The 15360-nt window shown below is 35.9% G+C and overlaps 1 protein-coding gene across 11 annotated transcripts in view; it reads right to left on the bottom strand.

Moving 5' to 3' along the window:
- The window catches only part of gphna (gephyrin a), a 475089-nt gene that overhangs the window by 148991 nt on the left and 310738 nt on the right, over positions 1 to 15360 (bottom strand). For all 11 annotated transcript variants that reach the window (XM_088924522.1, XM_088924523.1, XM_088924516.1 and 8 more), the window contains exons 5-6: positions 9603 to 9697; positions 6079 to 6145 (exon numbers count right to left, since the gene is read on the bottom strand). In XM_088924522.1, coding sequence (XP_088780648.1) covers positions 6079 to 6145; positions 9603 to 9697 — 162 coding nt within the window. The remainder of the gene's footprint in view (positions 1 to 6078; positions 6146 to 9602; positions 9698 to 15360) is intronic.

Genomic DNA, 15360 nt, shown 5'->3' with positions numbered 1-15360 from the left:
CCCTGTCTCAAAAATAGACGTTTAATAAATTGAAGTTTGTGAAAACAGTGACAAATCACCCCGAACAAAATACAATTTTAAAATACAAACATTAAAAATGTTTTTGTCCACAGATTCTTTTTTGTCTTTCCTCTATAGCACCATGGATTGCAATATAATCTCTGATCAGGATTTTCTTTTATATTTTTGCTGTAATTACTGATATTTGATGTATTGTGTTGCAAGGAAAAATTTGGAAATGAAAACAAATAAGGCACTATATAAAGACTGTATTCTTTATTTATGCTACTATTACAGACTGTAAAACCCTGGAAGTACAAACAATTATTATTCTCAATCAAAGAAGAGTTAAATGAGTTTCTTGTGTAGACATAAACCATTCACAGAGTTTACAAGTGTTCTGTTTTCTGTTCATTTACCGTTTTTTATAAACTCTTGTTATAAACCCATTTTATGATTATGCAACTTGCTCCAGATGTCCTTCTTTCCTGTTGCGGCACAGACTCTGATGAAAGTTGCAAGTCTGATCTTTATCACAGAATGGACTGGATTTATACTGTCTTGAACCCTTATTTCTATGTTCCTGCCCTAAGATGCAATACAATTATCCCACTGTTTTACTTTAATTATAGTATGTTAATATGTTAGTACAGATTATGTGGATTAGATCACTGATGAACAATGAGGTACAGTATATACCGCTACTGATGCTTATTTAATCATGAATCTCCGTGATAGTAATAAGTATGATTTAATGGTATCTTTAAGAAAGGCCCAAATCCTGTAGTTCTCACATTTTCCAATAAGTAACACAAACAAAATGACTGTCACACAGATGCAGCCATTTAATATGAGCAAAGTTATTATCCCAGCACTAGACAGTATCACAGGTAACTCAAGAAACCGACCCTCCATTGAAACACTAAAACAGCAGTACATAAGTGCATTTGGTCTTGGTTATAGTTGGTGATTGACGAACTCATCGTCAAGAGAAAATATTAACTTCTCATCAATTTAAGGGCCTGTTATGCAGTGATGTGTGCATGACTATGATGCTGCCTGCTGGCAGCCTGGAGGAGATCAAGGTTCAGGGATCCTCAGAAAGTTTAGATTAAGTGGTGGAAATTGTCCAGTCCTGTGGTTAAGTGGTGGAAAAATGTAGGCAGCTGAACACATACTGTAGACATCTCTTACACTGCCTGTCTTGTCTGACCTGTGAGAAAGCTCTACACTGTGAAGGTGGCAAGTGTCACCTCAGGTGGACAAAGCATAAAAATCAAGTGACATTTCCTTACCGCAACATCAAGCCAAAAGAGGACTACAGGTTTTTCAAAGGCCGGCAGGTTCAGAGAACCTTTCTCCCCCCCTGTGGCAAGGACTGTTGTGTGGATTCTCATTTGTCCTCCTGCTATTATGACCCTGAAGAAATGCACTGCAGATAAGCATTTTGACTTTGCCATCTACCAGACCTTTCTTGATCCCTCTAAGGTCCCTGCCAGCATGGCTGTTGCTAGGAACAGTTGCCAGGCTGTTGCTGTTGCTAGGACGTTGAGGTCCTGCATCACAGTTATCTGTACCTCAGATTTTGTCATCTTCAAGTTCCCTGTGACTGGCCATGAGTCTGTGTTTGTGGTGGGGGAGACCCCTCAATTTACCTCGTTTAGATGGAGACCCTGGTCAGAAACAGCAGCCAGAACTATGGAGCTATCACCATGGACACTCCATTTGGACTGCTATCTACAGTAGGTGTTTCTCTTTGAGTGCTCTTCTAATCTTCTGGTGTAAAGCCACACATCCAATCTGCACATCCAATCTCAACTACAGTACTTCTGCCCGAGCACCACCACTGTTTCCACAATTAAATCTTCATACTCCTAAACTGCAATTCCCTGCAGCACCTGTTGAAGGATATCTACTTCATGGTGGTGTGTCTTTCCTCAGAGAAGTGTTGTATGGAGGGCTGCTTCGATGGCCACAAAATTCTAAAGGGAACAAGAATGCTGGTTGGCGGTTGGCATTGTGCCTGTACAATTTGCTCAGGAAAGGTGACTAATCCTGCCCCAAAGGGGGGGGGGGGGATTGTCACTGGTCAGTGGCCTTGAAAGGATCACGGCAGGTCTATATATATGTTAATAAATTAATATAGTTAATGACATTCTGAACGTTATTATACTTCCATTCTTTTTATTTTAAGCTACCAAAAATTTTCCTTTAGTTACATGATTCCTTATTAAGCAGATTTAAAGAGGTAGTACAACAGATTAAATTAAGCCACAATTTCACTAACATCCAGCACACCACAATTGCCACCTATCGATCTTCTTTGGGCAGTGAAAAGCTAAATTTGGTATGCTGAATCATACCACAGTACAGCGCACAACGCTTTCCACAGACAAATGTTTTGATGCACATTCTGAATGGCTGTATCTGTGCAGCCATTTACTTTTCTTTTTTTCCCTGAGGAGTCCATCTCAATGTTATCAATACCAGTATTATTTTCTGTTTTTATTATGTTAAATGTTGCTCTACTGATTTGAAGATCCAGCTGATAATTGAAATAAGCCAGAATATCAGCTCCAACAATATAGCTAATAACTTATTTCAGACTCCTACAATCTTCAGTCTGTATGTCAGTCAGCTGCTTAAAGAGGTGCCTCTTGATCTTGATTTTAAATACACTTCCCCATAGTTTTCATTTATGCCTTCTGGCTCATGTTTCACCTTGAGAATTTTGAATACTTGAATTAATTCCCTGTTCTTTTAGCCTGTCAGTGTAGGACTTTCCTTTGAACCCAGTTCTTACCTGGTGTCAGTTCTTGGACTGATTTCAGACCAACAATACTTTTTTTGTATTGTGATGATTAAAAAAGGACATCATATTCTAACTGCACATTGTTCAATTTTAACAGAACATCCTTTACCTATATATCCTAACATGGTCTTACTAACTAAATCAGGTGTCTAGATAAACAGTTTTTATTTTTTCTACCTGTACTTGTCTATATTAAATGCCATCTTCCAGGTGCCAGTCATGAATTGGCTTTATGAGATTTCTTTTGGATCTTTTTGAATTTCTTTTGCATCTTCTATAGTGTTTACTAATCCTTCTAGATTAGTATAACCTGTGAGATCAACAATTTGTCACCTACACAGAAACCTAGACCACTGAGCAGTCAGAATACAACACTAGGGCTCACCTTAGTCTCATTAAAATAGGTTTCTCCTTAAAAAGGAAGAGGACCTAACAAACCCCATATTTATGAAGTAATAGTCTCTGAATCTTTGGAGTTCACTGAGAAATGGACAAAGGAGCACGCTCGAGGCTATAAAAGAAAGAAAAATACAGACACCTTATGATGTACTCTACCCTTAACGAAAAAGGGATTTCAAAGGTCTGCCTGCACTGTACAACCCACAATGGTAATAATGTCCAGAATATTTTAACTGTATGCATTTTCAGACTCACACAACAAACAGCACTTAAAAACCTAAACCATCACTAGCTCCATGCAGACCCATTAAATACAAACAAAAGCCTGAGTAGGGAGAGGTACCATTTATGATATTACCCCTGTGGTACACAAGTGGACTGGTTCAGAGGTGGAGGTGGGGCCAATGCAATACCATGCCAGCAGATAAAGTTAAAAGTTTATTAATCACTGCTTGATTATGCAAAGCCATAGAGACAATGTTCTCATCTCACGCATTTCACCACACTTTGTGCAAAATTATTCCCTTATGTTTACATCTTACACATGACAAGCCATGGCCACACGACCATAAGGCCACAAAATCACATCAGTAATGGGAATTATACTCTTTACCTTTTGGTCTTTGGGTTGGACACATGGTTTCTATATTCACTGTATTGCAAAGCTGAATTCTGACCAAGCTTCAGCTTCATGACAGAAAGTACCAAAATAAAAAATTGTGATAAACATTATTTACAATTGACTTCTCTGTTCTAACCAGGACTAGAGGATGGAAATCAACTGTAAAGCAAAGCAAAACAATTTTTTTCCACAGAAGAGATGCCTTTCTTTTTGAACATGGGCTTTACCTTTCTATGCTAAAATAATCCTGGTGAGACTAAAAACAAATCTTTCATTCAACCACAATATGTGGTCCTGTTTGATTTGAGAGCTGGTTAATGTTTGTAAGATTCATATTTTTTCTTTTTTGCAGCACTAGAATTTAAGTGTTGACTCAAGATTTTTTAGATGATTCCAGTTTTTACCACTGAGTGCAAGTTATTCTCTCAAACAATATTTTTGGCCATGCTTCTGAATAAATCTTTCTTCCGGGTTGGGTTGTAACTAGTGTATTACTTATTGACAATGAACACTACAGTAAAAACTTGAATATCTTATGTATTTTCATAGTCATCACTACAGTTATTCAGTCTCTCACCTCAGAGCTGTGGACAGATCTTCGACATTCCCCAAGATGTCATGGTGCTAGTGTTTTGCTTCTGGGTCAGACTTCCTTTAATACCTATTGCCAATCAACATGACTTCTAGAGGCTACTATAACCTTCTAGGGCTTTGTAAAACTAACAAATGACTTAAAAAACATTACATGAGATTTGTTTTTCAGCATGTATTTAAAGTGTCTGAAGATATTTGAACATTGTTCTACTTAGGATGTTATATGTTTTATAGACATGCCATTATTTATATCTATGACTCATTTTCATACATTTGTATCATACATTTTATTTTAGAAATGTTGGACAATCTTGATGTGCACCTGTATTTTCTTGCTAAAATGTTCAACTACAGTTATTCAAGGGTACTTACAGATTTGGAAGCTATTGTAATTTATACCTATCTATGTACAACACAATCAGAGGGGTGTTCCTGTATATGTTCACTCAATTGAATGTTTCCTATATAGTCATTTTTAGATCTATAAACTTTTCTTTAAATTAATCAAATTATTGATGGCCACAAATACCCATCTTAATTACTTATTATTTTACAGTTAGTCACAGATTTTGTGCTAATTTCTTAATTATTACTTAAATTAGTTTAACTGCAGTAGTACAGGGATACCTGGAGGACAAAAATACATACAGATTACAGATACTGATTATGTAAGGACAGTCCTATAGAGAATCAAAGACACACTAATGTTTCTTCCCTTTCTCATTATTTGTTAACATATGCAATGCTTTTAATGCAATACTAATGCAATTCCTAGAGCATAAACCATTTCAGACAAATGAAATTGACAACTTATGGAAGAAAGTCACATTGCAGACAAGTCCAATACAGTTAAGTAAATAAATTGGATGTCAACTGGTAGAGCTGAATACAGAGTGCACAGAGATTGCCAGAAGTTACAACCCATTCGTATGAAATTATGGTAAAGAGATTTGGAATACAGTACACAGAAGACTAATATCCACAATTGACGAATTTATTTCTATTGATGAACGGAATGTACTAAAAGACTTAGTTTTATCAGATATACAGGAGACAGTAGAAGACCAAAATCATACATTAATCTTTCTCCAATAGTCTGGTCTGTACAGTATAAACCTTTCCTTCATTGTTAATTGACCAGGAGAGCAAAAGAAGCTCTATTCTGGTTTCAGTGCCTCAGGTACCATAACCTTTATGCCTCAGGTACCATTATCTTTATTCTTTCACTGCCCTCTATTAAAGACAGTGACTTTCCCAATTATTAAAGTAATTAATCATCAGTACAGGATAATCACATTATTTCTCCCCAGGAGTTTAGGACGCTGTGGCATATTGCCATTTTTGGAGGTACAATTCTCTAGGCTTTACCCCATGCCTTATAACACAGTGAAATCCTGTTGAACCAAACCACTTAATTCTTAAAGTTGTTCTAAAGTTAATATTAGAAGTTTAACTCCAGTCTAAACAACTGAATAACTACAGTGCCCACATACTACATACTTGCTTAGGTGTTATTTATATTTTAAAAAACACATTATGCACAAATGTACTGAAATAAAAGAGATGTACACAGCTTCATCTCCTCTAAAGCTGTAGAAACAATGCTGAATTTTGTTGATAATACTTTTAACATGCAAGAAATTGAACTCACCTGTGAGCCCTTTTTGCTGCCAGGCAGGTTGATGATAAGAGTCTTCCCTCTGATCCCACACACAGGCCTGTTAGACAGAAAATAACCATTTAGGAGTCAATAACTGCAAACAAAAAGCAAATCTTTTGGGATAGTTTGCAGTGCATCGAAAAAGTTTGTGAACCCCTTAGGATTTCCAGTTTTTGAAACCTTAAATGTTACTACAGTACATCTTAATCTAAGTCTTAATAATAAAGTTAACATGAAGAAATAAACTACACAAAACATGATACTCTTTCAACATTAATTTATCCTGAAATGATGCCACATTTAATATACATGTATGACAAAGTACAGTATATGAACCTTTTCTTTCAGTAACTGTTGGCACCTCCTTGAGCAGCAATGACTGCAACTAAATGTTTGCTGTAACAGTTGATCAGTCTCTCACGTTAGTTTTGAGGAATTTTACCCCATCTATCGTTATAGAACTTCTTAAACTGTGTGATATTTGAGGCCTACCTTGCAAGAACAGTTTGCTTCAGGTCCTGCCACAACATTTTCATATAGTTTAGGTTGGGAATTTGACTTGGCCATCATTAAAAAGTAGAATTTCTTCTTCAACAGCCATTCTTTCATTCATTTGCTTTTATGTTTAAGATCATTGTCTTTCTGCAAGACACATTTTAGGTTCACCTTCAGGTCACAGAAGAATGATGTTCTCCACTGGAATCTTCCAATACTATGCAGTTGTGAATCACAGCAAGTGGTTCAGGTCCTAAGGCAGCAAAGCAGTCTATCCATATGTCGCAAAATGGATTGGTTCTGTAACCTTTTTGAGAATGATGAGCATTCATACCTCTTTTTCTAAGGTCCTCGGAGATTTCTTTAGATCGTGGCATGGCAGGTGAGGTCTTGCAAACGCTGCACCCAAGATCCACCTACTTATTTAAACTCTTGATTATAATTGTTCCCTTTAATTATTTAATAAAACCAGGAGTTCCATTACTTTTTCACATCCCTGTATGTTAATTACTCAGTTTAGTTAATGCATAATTTTGTTTCAAGAGACATGGAATTGGTTATTTTAAACCTTATTACATATTTACAATCCTAACATGGTTTCATGGTAAAATTATGAAATTTTCTAATTTATTCTTAGGGTTCACAAACCTTTTCTTAGAACTGTATGTGTAAGAATAAAAACAAAAAAAAACATTCATAATATTCTGAGAACCACTTAAAATGTAACTAATGCTATTATCCAATAATCATTTGTTATGGTTTTAACGCCTTTTGGTACAAAGTTTATGAAACTGGGAGTATTGAACGAGCTAACCAGCCAATTTCTTTTAAAAAACAGCTGAATGAGATCCTTGGATCAATTAACTACTAACTACTAAATGGGCTATATGTCCCAAATTTGTACTTTATGTTGGAATCAATGAGCACCTCACAACACCATCTCAAATTAGAAGGGAACCAATATGCCTGCATGATTTTAGGAATATGTTCCTACTCTAATTTCAGGTAAAGAAGACAAGAGATTTCTATGCTAAGATCAGCCAAATTGTGGAATCTTGAAGGATGACAGAAGTCTCCTGACTGAGACTTCAATACCAGAAGTGAAAGAATACCAGAATACCAGAAGTGCCAGTCTTAGGAATACAACCATTGGAAAGCATGGATTTGGAAGAGTCCAATGGCAATCTCCTTCGTACTAAATGCTCACTGCAATGATTAATCAAAACCATTTCCGGTTTTGTCAGCATAAAACTCCTTAGAAAATCCATGGTTTGAACATTGGCACATGAATGACTTTGACATTTTCAGATAATGCCGAGTGCACACAACTGCACAACCCATCCCCATTTTATCAGCTTAATTATGTCTATCAAACTGGCTCCCACTGTAGATCACACTGCCCGTGGAAGAAGCAATGTCAATAGGAATCAGTATTTTTCAGAGAGCATTGTCAAGACCAATTTAAGTAAAATCTATCAAAAATTGATCAAGAATAGAAGTGTTCAAACATGGCAGAACTTTAAGAAGAAAATGCATTTTGAAGATCTATTCATTCAAGAATCCAATCAACAACAGAAATGAGAGATAAGCTTGGTAACCACTTACTCTAAACCTATGGAGCACAATATACAGGAACTAAATCTACAGCTCCTTACTCTCTTAAAAATGACATGAAATGAAGAGGTAATCCCAAAAGATTTAAAGGATGTCATGGCTGTGATAATCTTCAAGAAAGGACACAAATATGACTGTGATCTCTCTGCTGTCCATCACAGGAAAGTTCATTACAGACATTCTCCTGATCTTTTTCCTACTGCTGAAGAACATCCCCAGGAATCCCACTGTGGGTTCATGACCCTAAACAGGCATAGCTGACATGAGTTTTACAATCCCTTGATTAAAATAAAAAAGTTGGGAGCAACTCTGCTTATCATTTTCTGACTTGACAAAAATATTTAATTCTTTGAATCATATGGCAGTCTGAAAGATTCCCCTAAAGTATCAATATCTTCCATGATCTTTAAACACTCTTCAGTTCTGCTTATAATGGTATACATGCAGCAATCCTTACTAGTGAACCCATTACAAAACTCATTACTTCAATGTGATTCCTGAATGACAACAGGGACCTAAGCCATATAATGAATGCTGTTTGAAGAAAGTTTTACATATTATGCTACTGAATCTGCCATCATGATTTGGTTGGTTCATCTGGATGTCAGATTCAAAACTCTTAAAGAATGTTCTCTTCTTTCCAATTTAACCAAAGCTAAACCAAAGCCAAAGAAACTAGAATAACTGTTGCAAATGCAAAATGCAAAGTGAAGAAATGTATGGATATTAACTCCCGCGAGATTATGGTCCTACACTGAAAAAGATGAAAAGAGAATATCTTTGATGGAGCCCCACACTTTAAAATTCAAAGATGTCAGGATGCAACCAGAAACCTAGTCATGCAATACTCTGTTCTTGGCATGTAAAATTATTAAATAAGAAAGGTTACAAATGAGAGAGTCTAAAATAAACAACAAATGGCTGGTAGACACCATAAACAGATGAAATCATGATGGTTACATTGATGAGCTGAGAAAATAGCAGTCATGAGAACTGCCAATCTAGAAATGAAACTTTGTATGCAGCTGGAGTATGCACAGCCAATTCTGTCATTTCTGTATTACACAAATAATTATTTAAAATTCAGTACTTCGTTATAGAGTTAGGAAGAAAGTAAAGAAAGTCTGTAATCTTTTCTCAGTTTGAATAACTGAGAAATAACCAATTTCCCTTCTCTGCAGAACCAGGAATGATACATTTTTCAAGATCTCTGAGATATGATAGCAAAACAAGGTCCAATAGTCGTCATAACCATTATCAAAAAAGAAGGAATAAAATCTTGAAAGAAATTAAGAAATAAACATAGTATTTTGTGCTTTGAACTGGAGGAGTCAAGTGAAGAGGGGGGTTTAAGGGAACAGGCTGATCGTTCCTTTTTACTTTCAGCTGTGCTGTGCTTTGCTTACCTGGAAAGCATGCCCAGCGGGGTGACATTGAGTGATCCCATCAGCATTGCTAATGCCATCCCAGGGGCCTCCCGCTCAATCACTTCCTTCGTGGCCTGTGATTAAAGAAAAGTAGTTGTAGCAAAGAGAGTAGAACAACCACTGAGCAACAAAGTGCAGAGCAGTCAGAAAATGATTTAACTCTCTTCAGTGGTTGAAGAGGGGAACCTGGAGGGATGGAATTCAGTAAAACATCCAGCACTCATTACTATCTCCTGTCTGTTTTTCTCTAGTTCTGTAGAGGTGTACAGTATGTTTTATCCCCAACAAGTTTTTTTCTTTAAGTCCCTTACCTCCAAATACAAGCTTTTACAGTAGTCATTCAAACATAAGCATCTCTTATCTGGTTTCCACACAAATAAAAACTCAACAGTAATAAAAGAAAGGTCAATGGTAAAGAACTAAAACATGTCTAAATTAGAAAGGTGTTCAAATTTTCCAAGTAAAATTTCATAAACCTGGATTCTGAAATCAAACCTGAAATGTAAACTTCAGTGGGTTGAACAAGAAACTGATATTTTATATTACTGCATTTTTGGCACAACATTATGAAAAAACAAATGATGTTGTAGAAATTTATTCTATACACATTTACATGATTCTATTATGAAAAAAAACCAATATCAGCACCTACATAAAAAACTTAGAAAAGCATCAATAGTACATAACCATTTTGATAAAGTATGAAATTCAAGATATTTATATTAGAGATCCAGACAGCATAAAAATGTAATTACATATAGTACTCAATTCAATTCAATTTATTTTTAAATAGCACCTTTCACAACAAGGTTGTCCCCAAGCACTTAACAGCTGTGTGACAATACGTGACATTACAATACAGAAAGAGAAAAATCCAGAAGACAGCAGAGGAGAGGAACCAAAAATTCCTCTGTAAGGAGAAAAAAAACCTCTAGGGGTCTAAGGTCAACTGGCTGCCCAACCCCTCTGGGCATGCTAAGATTATACAATTCTATAAAAAGTACTAAATGTGGAGTATTAGGTCTTCCATCATGTCCTTCTGTGTGCCTGTACTCCATGCAGATCTCTGTAGACCAGCAAATCCTCCTATATAATGAATTTTGCAAATTACATTTTAATAAAATATAAGACCTTTATTGCCAGGAACATCTGTTAGAGTAACAAAGTTGACTCTTCATCACTAAGCATAACGCCAGAAAATTCTTATTACAAGTTTATGTCTTTACATGAATCCTGTTGCTTGTAATAGGGGTGCCTCTTAAAGCTTGCAACTTGTGTGGCCTTTCTGGTGAGTTCCATATGCAACAGGATTCACATACGCATATACCCACAGTGATCAAAGTGATCAAACATATTTATGTCCAAAACAATTTCAACAGTCTCTGCCAAGCCCTCAGTAGTTTGTGAAACTGAGTTTTGAACATATTCATCTGTCTTCAAAAGACTTTGTTTCACTGGTGGAGAATTACAATTAACTGAAGAATGAATAATGGGCATAAGAAAGGTGTAAAAAAGAGACCAATTGTCTATATTCATGAGGATGCTGTGAAATATTTATTATACCAAGCTGCTGACAAAAGACTGCTGTCTGAACTCAAGTTCGAATGTTTTAATTTAAGAAAGGAGGATCCTTTGTTTGTCCTTGAGTTGAATGACACTTCAAACATACCATTAGAAGTTTACAAATAAACAAAAAGCATCAAAAAGGAGAGGAACATACAAACAAGCTTCATAAGCATATCCTTCAAGAAAAAGGAGCTGGTAATGAAATTCAGAACCTTTTTTGGCATTTTTAAAGCAAAATTGCCTTGACAAAATGCCATTCATGGCAGTCAGGAGTATGAAATAGCCTACACAGCAGAGGGTAATGCTTTTGTAAAAGCAGTGAGACCCTCTGTGAACACCACTCAGCTTCCATGTTTTCGTCCAGCAAAAACTATGCAAGGCTCTTACAGCTGTGTTAGAAAACTACTCAATGAACCAGGCATTTTTTCAATTCTGTTTCCAAAAAGTGTTGTAAAAAAGGGGAATGGTTCTGCTTACTCAATGTAGACTCAAGCTAACCTCTAGCATGGTTTAGGAAGCCTTGTCTTTCTGGCTCTTATAACAAAGGTTCTAAAGGGCAGCTTGATAATTTGAGTTTTAAACTTTCCTATTATAGCAAACTGCAAGCATGTCCTTGGGTTCTTCAATACTTATAAAATTCGTAAGCAAATAATGCATTGTAAAATTCTGAAAAAAACTTAAACCAATCACAAAACACTGACTTTCTGATTCACCTGGGGATTGAAGCATTTAACTACTGAAAAGCTTTTCAGGATTTGTTTTTATATGCTTTTTATAAGAGGAGGGTCCACTGAGCCTTAACAGTGTCACAGTGTATAAGCTGTTTTCTAAGACTAAATTAATTAACAATGTTTTCACATCCAGAAAAATATAATTACCTAACATACCTATGAAGGAGTGACAATAAAATAATTACAAATTAACTGATATTACACATTTTTAAGTTTAGGTTTAAAAAAAACACACAGTGCACAGTGCACTAGCAGTAATGCCAGCTGTCTAGTCTAATCAGTGCTTCAATTTAAAATTGACGAGAAAAAGTACAGTACATTAATCCATATGTTTAATGTAGTGGAAGCCATGTGTGTGAATGCATAGCAGGAAATAACAATGATTATAGGATAAACAATGTGGTACCTTATATTGGAGGATAAAATTTGTATTCTGTCTAGCTTCAACTATTTTTTACATTTTAAGCATAAAAAGCTAAATACAGATAAAGCCATTCAAAACAAGCGGGTTACGCTGCGGTATAACGCGGTGGGCGTGTTGCATCAAAACGTGGTATAACACGTCATTTCGCATCATACCGCAAATACCACATGCAAATTAGATTATGATAATAGTATCTGGAATCACCTTGTAAAACTGCCAGGAGGAGCTAATAAAGCTTAACTTCTCATGTACAGCATTTGAGCTGTCACCAGAAAACACCGGTTTCGAATCCCGATTACTGCTGAGGGACAATCTTTATTCAATTAAGAATTTAAGTTGTATACTCTTTAGACTTAAATTTAAACTGTGTATTACTGCATGTTAATCATCATTCATTAAAAAGTTGGTATATTTTATGAAAGCAAGATTGCTTAGTTGGGCAAAAGTACACAACCTACCTTTATCATAAATATTTTAATTATGCAGAAATATTTTATGCATCAAAGTCTTTACCGAAGATATTACAAATAGTATTAATAATTAATGACATTGGACAAGCTGTAAACTCAAAGTATTACCCTAGTCCACATTCTTTGTAACCGTCTTTGTAAACGAAAAGACTATTTTTTCATTGACAAAAAGTAACACCGCAGCTTTTCATTGATCCGATCACGTATTCGTTTCCAATCATACAAAGTAAGTTTTGAGAATCTCCGATTCACCATGCCTTTCACATGCTCATAAACGATATTAATTTAGGAACATAAACATATCATGTAAACTTTATATGTATGGTATTGGTATTTTAAAGAAAAAATACCCACCAGTATTCCACTTTCTCCCTAAACATTTTAAGCATCAAAGTCTTACATATAGTTATTTTGGAAACGTTTTTACTTGCTCCTTCTGAACATATTAAGATTATATACTTTGTGAAAAGTGATAGTCTTGTAACCTTTTCTGTGAATTCGCTCGTTATCGGCTTAAACAAACGCATACTTTTAGAATTTGATTAACAGGAAATATAATATGGAATCGCGTATCTAAACAAATTAATATTGATATAATTATAATGTACTGTCTGGCGGAATAAACTGAAGAGTTAGTTAACATGACATGGAATTATTAAGAATTATCACCTCTTTTTACACTTGAGAACAAATGAGAACATTCCATTCAGTGGGCGATGCATTGTTATCTCAATCACCTGCTAATTCGTTTTACACTGAGGGAAGACAGGAATTCAGGCTTTAGGGGAATGTGATTGTACTGTATCTGTACAGAATGTGTGTTGCGTTTACAAAATTAAAGTGCTTAAAGTGTATAATTAAAAAGTAAAAAAAAAACTTAAAGCTTACACAAAAATTCTAACATGATCATGAGGAAGTGTATTGCATGTCTAATGGTCTAACCCCATTTTGATTAAAATCGCAAACACGTGTTTAATTAAATGCCTTTTTTGATTCACAATCTGACAATGAAAACCGGGGTAAAGTTAGAATGAAGTTCAAAAATGATTTTGGCACGCCTGTAGCATTTTCACGAAACCTCCTAGAGTTGTAAGAACACTTCCTTTGTGTATAAACTACATTGTGAATGTTTTCACAGCCTTCACTTTGTCGTTTATATGCCATTTGACGCACGGATATTCTTCTGTCCACATCTTCACAAGGGAATCAGTGCGAATTTTAATACTTATTAAATGACCGCGGGCAGTTTCCACCCCCTCTACATTCTCAGAGTAGCACAGACTAACCTTCTAATGAAAGACGGTCCATGCCCCCCCCCCACAGACAGGAAAAGTGCCCACAGGCACTTAAACTTAATATGGTCAGTAACAGTAAACAGTAACATGGTCAGAAGGAGCACGTACAAACGTTTCCGAAATAACCACATGTAAGACTCTGATGCTTAAAATGTTTAGGGAGAAAGTGAAATACTGGTGTGTATTTTTTCTTTGAACTACCAATACCAGCCATATACAGTCTGTAACGTAGGGATTTCTATATGTCTTTATTTAGTGGTTACATTAGTGGGCACTTTCCACCCCCTCTACTCTTCTCAGAGTAGAATAGGCTAACCTTCGGTGGATGTTTTGGGTTTTGCTTGTTCACATATCTCCCCTTTTTATAAAACGACATGGTTGAAAGCTGTTCCAGAGCCACTGTTGTTTCATCAGTGAAAAGTACATCATGAAATGCCTCTCCCTGTTCAATCCATTGGAAAAAAGAAAAGGAGCATAAAGCGTCTGATGGTCATAAACAATATTAATTTAGGAAAAGCATCAGAGATATTTTTTTAACTGCACTGCATCGGAGAGAATACCATAGCGCATTTTTTTTTCTCCCTCGCGGAAACGGGCTTCCATAAGAATCAGTATAGCTTCTGGGAAATACATTTTTCCTGCATTAAAGTTTAACTCGTTCAGAGCGCCCTACATTACAAACTCCAAGCGTTTCATTTTGAGCTGATGACCCTCACACCATTCACAGCCGAAAAGTTGCAGGCTGATGCGGCTACCCACCAAAGTAAATGTATTGCAGTAAATATCATTATATCTTATTTTTTATTTCTTTTTTAAAAATTAAAAAAATCGTTTGCCCAGCCTAAGGGGGGGGGGGGGGTCTGCTCTCATTGACAGCTGACACTCCTCCATACACTCAAGTGAAAAATTAATAACGCCAATGTAAACGTCGTATTTACAATTTGTTGATAATAAAAATGTTAAGTTCTCTAAAACTTTCTCAGTCAAGTATGATAATTTACCTAGGGAGCTGTGTAAGCATGCGTAGGCAGCAAAAGATCAGCTAAACTGGGAAGAAGACGCTTTCAGAGAAAATATTTCAGGTGTGAAGAACATAGATCCCCAATGCAATGTCAACCAAACCTGTCCCCACACACCCTGCCCCCACTGCGATTAGAATATACACAAAGCACTGAAATCTTTAGAGTAGATGATCAGGTGTTTCACAGACATAGGCACAGTACATAATTCGATTAATTAGGGTTATTAATC

This window comes from Atractosteus spatula, chromosome 9 (assembly GCF_055471065.1).
Source record: "Atractosteus spatula isolate fAtrSpa1 chromosome 9, fAtrSpa1.hap1, whole genome shotgun sequence".
Taxonomy (NCBI): Eukaryota; Metazoa; Chordata; class Actinopteri; order Semionotiformes; family Lepisosteidae; genus Atractosteus; species Atractosteus spatula.
The sequence above is the reverse complement of the archived record's forward strand: the minus strand, read 5'-3'. Positions and strand labels throughout refer to the sequence as shown.